This window comes from Crocodylus siamensis, chromosome 3 (assembly GCF_052110815.1).
Source record: "Crocodylus siamensis isolate JL-2025a chromosome 3, ASM5211081v1, whole genome shotgun sequence".
Classification (NCBI taxonomy): Eukaryota; Metazoa; Chordata; order Crocodylia; family Crocodylidae; genus Crocodylus; species Crocodylus siamensis.
Genome location: NC_143397.1, coordinates 190,859,083 through 190,868,239, shown reverse-complemented (window position 1 = coordinate 190,868,239; position 9,157 = coordinate 190,859,083). Strand labels below are relative to the sequence as shown.

The 9,157-nt window shown below is 43.0% G+C and overlaps 1 protein-coding gene across 2 annotated transcripts; it reads left to right on the top strand.

Annotated features, from left to right (window-relative positions):
* The first annotated feature begins 2,371 nt into the window (after window positions 1-2,371).
* PENK (proenkephalin) lies at window positions 2,372-8,360 on the top strand. Of its 2 annotated transcripts, XM_090040017.1 has the most exons (3): window positions 2,372-2,721; window positions 2,988-3,128; window positions 7,602-8,360. In XM_090040017.1, the coding sequence occupies exons 2-3, from the start codon at window positions 2,991-2,993 to the stop codon at window positions 8,268-8,270; spliced, it is 807 nt and encodes a 268-aa protein (XP_089896143.1). In that variant the 5' UTR covers window positions 2,372-2,721; window positions 2,988-2,990; the 3' UTR covers window positions 8,271-8,360. The 2 variants fall into 2 exon arrangements, with proteins under 2 accessions (XP_089896143.1, XP_089896142.1); XM_090040016.1 differs by lacking the exon at window positions 2,372-2,721 and having other exon boundaries at window positions 2,740-3,128.
* Window positions 8,361-9,157: the final 797 nt, after the last annotated feature.

Here is a 9,157-nt window from a genome sequence, read left to right as displayed (position 1 = left end):
TCCATTCCTACAGTGAGTAATGTTTTACATTATATTTATTCTAAATGCTGGCTTTCCTCCCTCTCAGTTGCTCACATTGAAAACTGAAATGAAGCTTTGTATTAGTGGCCTCTCCCCTGCTGAAACTGAAGGAAAGGGAACTCTTAACATGAATATAATTTAATTTTAAAGAAATTTCTAGTTCCTTCTAGTGCCTTCATGGGTGAGCAGCAGAAGTCAGGGGTCTGTGGGTAGGCAACTGTAGCAGCAGCTGTAAAGCAGCTGAAACAGAAACTAGTACACCTAAAGGAGAAAGCAGAAATGAAGTCCACTTGGGGACATTTATCCTGCAAGTTCCCGACAGACTTTGAGAAATAGAACCCTCCACAACTAGCAGGAATAAAAAAAATATATATATATGGACTTGACCAGAATTTCTCTGTCCTGGACTAACTGTTTGCACCAAACTTCCTTTTCTTCCCCACAGATTGACTTCTATTAGATGTTTAGGATTGTGAATCCAAAAAGATGACAAATCCAGTAGGGAAATACAAATCGCCTGAGCGAGGTACTAACATTCAAGGGATGGGGGTGAGGAGGGGAATTCAACTAGGTTACAGAAAATACAGTGTTACCCAACTAACCCCAGGGTGTGAGAGGGAGGAGGGTTGAGGGAAGGGAAGGGACATACTACAGAGCAGGGCCAAGCTAGTTCTGAACAGGCTAGTTGGATACCATAAACAGTGTAGAAAAGTATCACTGCTCATACCACATGGAGCACTTTGCTGATGTGGCTGTAATGCAGTTGCTTCAGGCTTCATCACAAGCACCGCATGGTGCCATGCAGACATACACTCAGTCTCTTCACCTCAAGTTTACACCATACCTGTCCCCTGCATGCTCTTCCTTGTCCTAGTCCTATCAAGCCTCTTCCTTTCCCCATTTTTTCCATTCAGTTTATCTCCAAGAAACTCTGCTCCTCCCCCAACAAAAAACTGTAGAACTAACATAGCTTTTGCTGCTATTGCATTGCTCACTCTGTCCTGGTGTTTCGCCCTGTCCCTCACCTTCTGGAAGTCCTGTGCATTTAAACTGGAAACTCTGCTGGGAAGAGAACAACGAGGTCCCATTCTTGGTTGGCCCTTTGCCACGAACAGACTGAATGAATACATTTATGAGAGTATATACTTCCAAAAAGTAGACGAGTGGTTCTTTGAGATGACTGCTTTATTACGGGCATTAGCATGCAGAGGCAATTGCCAGTGAGAGCAAAGGAACTGTATGTTGTATAGTGACTGAGAATTATACAGGCGCCATAATACTCTGTACCCCCAATACACACACACACACACACACTCAGAATGCAAGTATATGGAATATTTTATGATTGCATTGTTGTGGATCAGTACTTATACAAGCATCCCTGTCAAACATAAAATTACACTTCATTGTAATTGTAGTTAAACTCTCACTGTGCTCATGAGCTCTAGTTCAATGAGCTAATAACTGTATAGACATACTGATGTTCTGGCACTTCCCCAAACATCTCACGCCCCACTCCACCACAAAAGGCCATGCTTGTGAAGGCCACTATTATACGAGAGGACAAACTGAACATGACACTACTTGAGGTAGGCAATGCCACACTGCAATTGAGAAGATCAGAGGAAGTCACTCTGCTGCTGTATTATACCCCTGAGCTTCTCCAAACCCTGTAACAGGATATAAACCACTCATTTGTATTATATATTTGCTAACCTAGAAGCACAGAGCACCATACTCCAAACTCAGGTGCTAACAGTAGGTGCCTGCAGTAGCAGAGGATGAGGCTGGATGCTCAGGAGGACCCTTTGAGTGCTATATTCCTCTGCAGATTAGGGCACTCATCCAGGACATCACATCAAGTACACCGGGACTCAAACCTCAACCTACAGGTAAGTCCAAAACAGCAGTCTGTTGCGTCTTTGAAACTGGTATGTCCTTCCACCTGTCTCTCTCACGTATGTTTGTCCCCACCCCCGAGGAAAAAAACTGAACAGATTTTGCTTTCATCCTGAGGCAAAATTAAGTAAGATTTAGAAACACCTTTTTAAACAAAGTTGTTGCTTTCTGCCCCGCCTTATCTAACTCATAGTTGCTACAAACAACATGATACAAGCATACAAAATATTTTCTGCAAGAGGCTCCAAGAGAGATGCAGTTCTGAACATCGGAGCCTTGGAGGGGCCTCTCTTCAAAGGCGTGACCTCAAGACAGGCCCCTGCTGTTTCAGGGCGTGGGACGAGCGGCGGCGCGGGGCGGGGCGGGGCGGCGCGGGGCGGCGGGCAGACCCCTGCGGCGGCGGCTCCGGGACTCGTTCGCGCTCCCCACCCCCCCACCCCCCGACGGCCGGGCTGGCGTAGGGGCTGCGTCAGCCGGCGCCCGGAGGCGATTGGGGAAGACGCCGCTTTCCCCTTCTTGGCCGAATTATAAAGTCGCTGCCGCCGCCTCCCGCAGCCGGACTCGAGGAGCAGCCACGGGGCCCGGCGGCCGCTGCAGCCCTGCCCTGCCCCGCGCGCGCAGCCCCCGCCTCCGGACCTCCTCCAGCGCGGCCCGATAACTGCGGGCTCTTGCTCCCCCCGCCTTCGCCAGCTCCTGAGCTCGCGCCCGCTCGCTATATAACAGCGGCTCGGAGCAGGAGACGTCCAGCGGGGCCGGCTCCTCTCCAGCGCGGCGGCAGCGGGCTCCTGGGGCAGCCCGGCTGTGAGTGCCCCGCTGCGCGGCCCTCGGCGCGGCCCTGCCAGCGCGGCCGGCGGTGCAGGGGCCGGCCCGGGGCTGATCGCGGGGAAGAGGAGGGTGGGCGGCCAGAACCAGGGGCTGGGGAGAGGGCGCGGAAGTCTCTCCTGGGTCCCTTCCGCAGCGGCGTGAGCTCCGCCAGGCGAGGGCGGGCTGCGGGCGCCCGGGACGAGAAGGGGTCGGGGGGAGGCGGAATGGATCCGGACCTGGCTTTTGACCCGTTCTTCCTGCAGCTCATGGCTTCGCTCCTAAGACGTTGCTGCTGGCTGCTGGCTCTCAGCACCTGCCTCGCCCTGACGGTGCGGGCGGCATGCAGCCGGGACTGCGCCTCCTGCGCCTCCCGCCTGGGGCACCACGCCGAGATCAACCCCCTGGTAAGCGGGCGGGGCGGGCGGGCGGGCCGGTGCAGCACCTTGGAGAGCTCCCGGGGCCCTGGCGGGGCGGAGGAGCCCGGGACCGAGCGCCCCGTGGTACACGCTCAGCGGGCAGCATGACCTGGAAGCGCCCCTGGGGCCATGGGGGTTGTGGGGGGGAGAGCCCTGCTGGCCTCCGCTGCCCCGGAGCACATAGCCGCCCCTGGAGGCGGAGGCAAAGCTTGCCCCGTCCATGCACTCAGTTTCGACACGGGGTTAAAAGCGCCCTGGCGGGGAGGTTAACCCCCGTGGGCAGTTTTCAGGAGAGCCTAACGAGAAAAGAGCTGTTACTGCCATGCTGGTCGCAATGTCCGAGCAAACCGAGCATGTTTGCAGAACCAGCTGTGAGAGCCATCCAGCCTCTGACCAGCGGCCAGTCCCTCGTCTACCCCTCCCTCCCGGGACAGTAACGCATCGCGTTGCTCTGCAGTGTGGAAGAGGAAGCTCCTTCTGCTAACGCAGGCTTGAAGCTCGTTAAGTTTCCTCTGCTAACAGAGAAGAGACTCCGTTGGAGGCTAGTGCTAGTTGGTGGGGGGGAAGTCCGCTGTGAAATGCATTTGCAAACTGTATGTTGCAGGAAGGTGGCGGGGGTGGGGAGCTTTGCAATATAAATCACACAAATAGGACAAGTCCCAAGTGGAAAGCACAGGTTTAACGTTAAAGCTGTGATTTGGGGATTAACTATCAAAAAGAGCTTGGAAGTTTAGAGGGACTTTCTACATATAGACGGGGAAAGTCTGCAAACTTTATGTTAGTGTAAATGCTTCCACTCGAAAAAAAATAAAGTCATTATGTCTGAAACGTTTTCAGAGTGTGTAAGGCTGTTCTAGCTGAGAGAGATTAGAAACCGATTGTCTTATGTCATAAAATCATAGAAAATGAGGGTTGGAAGGACCTCAGAAAGGCTCCTAGTTCCCTGCTCAAAGCCAGACCATCCCCAACTAGATTTTCCCAGCCAAATGTCCATTTGTGACATATTTAAGTCGCATTTCTGCAGTTGCTTTGTGGATAGCTGAAGGGGACAGTGTTTTTTGGAGTCAATTTCTCAAATTTGGCTTTTGGAAACTTTTTTGCGGAGCAAGTTTTTTTCCTTTTTCAGAAGTGATTAAAAGTCAATGAAAATGGAGATTTAGAGGCAGAGAGAGTCCCTGAAGTGATTTTAAGCTATTTTTATCAGTAATGGGTAACACACACATGCACACGTACACACACACACAAAGATAAGGATCTCAAAAACAAAAGAAAGTTGTTTCAGAAGAAGGGTGCAATAATTTTTCAGGAGACTGCTGCTGCTCTGCCCGTAGCTCTTCTCCTAGTTACGAGCTGACACTCGTATGGCACAGATACTGCACCATCAAAGAACCACAATGTCGCAGTGAGTGAACTAAGGGGTTGCAATACACTAAAGCACTTAAATGCTAGCTTTACCTTACCTGCGTAGTCTCACTGAAGTCAATGGGAACTGCATTTGTGCTTCTTAGAGCCAGAGGAGACAGATTAGGTGGGTACATAAGTGTTTGGCTGGAGCCTGGGCAGAGTGCTCAGTAGTTTGGGGAAACAGCAGTAACTGCCTATTTTCCAAATACATTGGTGCTGGTACAAACACAAAGCTCTGCCTGTAAATCATACTTCTTTACCATTTGTTTTTAAGAGAAATTTTGTTAAGAAACCATGGCTGCCCAATCAAAATTGAGATGTTGTTTTTTCTAATTAAGCCCTATTAGCACTGCTTATTACAGTCCACTTGCATGGAACTTAAGGGTCTGATTCTGCAAAATGCTGGATTCCTACAGTTGCTAGTGACTTCAGTGGGAACTGGTAGTGCTGTGTGCTCTTAGGCAGTAGCATCCAGCCTGCTGAAGTCTCTTGCTTCAAGGATTTGATCTTGCAACCTTTGTGCACTCAGGATTCCTAATGAACTTCCTAAAAGTTTTGCATCCAAAATGTCTATAAAAGTCAGTGGTTGTTTGTGTCCACAAGGAATTACCAGAATTATAAATCTTATTTGTTACAGAAACAATGGTGCATCTATAAACTCAGCAGTTACCTATGATTGCTTACCTATATAGATAGGTGCTAACAAGATATAGATCTATAAAGCCAACAAGACATAGATCTATAAAAACTACATGTTTAATGGATTTAATTTTCAATCAATCTTTATTCTCAGCTGCAAAGTTTAAATTCATTTTAACAAGCTTTCATGTACAAATTTCAGCAGAGGTAGAAAAAAGTGTTATACTGTTCAGTAACTGCCTTTTTTCAGCTGATATAGCACAGGAGTGAAGGCACAAACCAGATAACCTTTTCTATACTAACAGCAACTCCAGAGAGACACATTAACATCTTGTGAGTTCATATTTGTTTTTATTATATTGAGCACCAGAAAATTTAAACATACCCTGTGAGTTCATACTTGTTTTTATCATATTGCACCATGTAATCACACCATTTATTACAAACAAAGTGTTTGGGGCATGTTTATTAGAGTTGGGAGGATGTTTGTTGAAACAGATCTACTAACAAGAAAAGAAAAATGTTTTGCTTATTTTCTACAGAAATTTCCAAATCAGACTGCAGCTGATATCTATCATTGATATAACAAAAATGTTTTTGTATGAAAATATTCATGCAGTGCCAATTAAAAAAGCTGAAAATTACAGGCACTTTCCAAGTGAAATGTTGCAAGCAACATAAACTGTTTTGAACAGCATCTCAGGTTAACCTATTCATCCCTAGTGATTATTAATATGAAAATCATTACAGCCTAAACTTTCTGTTCCATGGACAGTTAAACACTTATAAAAAGATTTAAAACATATCTAATCACAGAATTAGTAAACTAATCAGTTGCTATTAGTTTAACATTCCTAAAGCATATAAAATCCAGACAGAATGCTTCCAATATAGGCAAATCAAATATCCTTGTTATTTGTTTTCATCTATAATTAAATGGAAACTATAAAATTAATAATGACTATAAAAGTACACAGCATTTCAAATGTAATAAGTAGTCCATGACTTAAAATATCTCACCATTTACAAGACTATAATTGTAGTGATTTATTTACTTGTTAGAGTGCCACCTATTCTAAATTATAAGAAAGTACAATGGAAATTATTTTGTGAAGTGAAACAATTTCAACATAAATGTTAATTTAATTCAGTTTTACCTAAATCTATTTAATCTTTGTCAAAATCCTTGTCATGACACATTTTGAGCTATTCAGGTCTAAAACTGTTCTGACTTTTCACTTTGGCATCTTACATAATAGATTTTAAAAAACAGCACCGAGAAGGTTGAAGTGGTTCTTTATAGAATTAATCACTGTGGCATAGAAAAGGAGAAAAACTGTGGATGAAAAGAACAAATATTGGTATATTGTAATTCATTCCTGTTACTGAAAATCATGATTGCATGGAAAATAACTTCCATTACATACCAATAATTATTACTAATGAATACCAATATTAACTATTTTCTCTAGTACATGTAGATAAGCTGTGACAAGCTACATCGTACAACATTTATCTATGTTTTGTTAACTTATGCTATACTTCAGCATGTAAAATGATTATGTAGGTCAAGGGGCAGTTTTTCTTCTCTATACAGAGCTACTTAGTGATATTCATCTTCCTCATATCTGACACTACTATAGTACCCAGACTATGTAGCCCTGTAGTCTAATCTTGCATAGCAAAACCTATACTTCTATGTATTTAAAATTCGAACCCAAGTATATTTGAAATATTTGTTAAAACAATAAAAACAGAAAAGACACTATAGAGTAATACAACTTTAGGAGTCACTTAGAACATCATATTACAGATGGCTTCTTTTCACTATTATTGTCTTTTTATGTTCTAACTTGTAAGTAAATGTGCCAACACAGATAGCAATCTCACATTTGTATACAGGATGGAAAATTTACCAAACTAAGATTTTCCTAAAATGTATTCATGTTACCTTATTTTATAAGGATCCAATTTACTCTTATAATTGTTAGTATTTTTAAGTGACTTTATAACAAGAGTGGGTAAGAAGTAATAAATAAAATAGAGGGTTTTTTGGATCTACTCATGAATCGTCATATTTTTTTCTATTTTTTTTATATTCCCAAACCAGAATAGGGGTGTGTGAGTGTGCACACTTGTGTCTTTGTTTAAAATATAATTATGAATTGCCATGCCAGATCAGAACAACAGTCCATCTAGCCCAGTCTCCTGCCTCTTACAGAGGCCAGTGCCAGCTGCTTCATAGAAAGGTGAAAAAACTGCATAACAACTATTAAATAAAATGTAGACAAAGGAAATTTCTACAACCCATTCATAAAGGTTGGATTCTGTGCTTTAAAATAAATAAGTAAAGGCCAGAAAACACCAAGGTGTTTGTTTCTACCAAACCAGTCTTAGTAAATCACATCAATTTTTCAGGCGTGCACACTAGAATGTGAGGGAAAACTGCCTTCTTCAAAAGCCTGGGAAACCTGCAAGGAGATTCTACAACTGACTAAACTGGATCCTTCTGCGGAGGGCAACAGTGCTCCAGTAGACAACAAGAAAGAACAGGATGAGAACCATTTGCTAGCGAAGAAGTATGGTGGCTTCATGAAAAGGTACGGTGGCTTCATGAAGAAAATGGACGAGCTTTACCATGTAGAACCAGAGGAGGAAACCACTGGAGGAGAGATTCTTGCTAAGCGGTATGGAGGATTCATGAAGAAAGACTCAGATGATGACACCCTGGCTAATTCTTCCGATCTGCTGAAGGAGCTTCTGGGAACAGGAGACAACAATGAAGCTGGACATTATCGAGAGATAAATGAGAATGATGGGGAGATCAGCAAAAGATATGGCGGCTTCATGAGAAGCATAAAGCGCAGTCCACAACTAGAAGATGAAGCCAAAGAGTTGCAAAAGAGATACGGTGGCTTTATGAGAAGAGTAGGTAGGCCAGAATGGTGGCTAGACTACCAGAAACGATATGGTGGATTTCTTAAGCGCTTCACTGATTCTGTTCTGCCTTCAGAAGAAGACGGGGAAAGTTATTCCAAAGAGGTTCCAGAGATGGAAAAGAGATATGGTGGATTTATGAGATTTTAACACCCTCCCCTTTTATCCCTTTTGTCCCAAATGAGAGAGACTGCCTCATTGGTCATAATTTATTGTAATGTGTTGCTTGTACTGTACAGTTTTTTACTGTCCTAGTTAATGATGCAATCTGCAATCTGTTGTTTCAGGTTCCGTGTTCTTTTAAATCAATAAGTAGGTTCTGTTTTAGTCCAATTTAAATCTATATTGTAGTTTTCATGCCAAAAATATTTTGGTTACCTTTATCCCTTTTCTTTAAACAGAACAACACATCTTCAGTAAAATTGCTTAACTGTACATATAATAAATTCTTCATCTTAACTGCATAACATATTGTGAGGTGTCTGTTACTTCTTTACTGTTTATTCTGCCAAAAACCTTCTTAAATTCATTCACCTGTTCTGTAAAGCTCAGACTCTTTGGTATCACATAATTCCTACTGTCCACAAAACAGCAGGATCTGAAATTGGATCTTTACCTTGACTTCCGGGTTTCTAATATGTTATAAAAATGAGAATATCCTAAACTGGATCAGATGTTTTCCCTTTCATATAAACAATTCAATGAAATCAAAGTTTTAAAAGTCTATAGTTATTATCCATGACTTTTCAATTAGCCAGTACGCAAAAAGAAAATGAATAATATTTATGCTGAAATAAATCAAACTTTTCTTCAATGAGCAGTATTTTGACATGTTATATTATCTTCATTTTTCATTGTACATATTTACATAAGTTATGTTTATATTAGTCTAACATACACCTGTGAAACTGGCCTTAGAGCTATAAGCATTCCAATAAAGTGTCAAATCTTTCCCTTTTCCAAAAAAACCCAAAAACCCTCCAGGAAAAAGAAAACTAAATGGAATATATGACCCTGTTAACCTTGTATGCAGATAG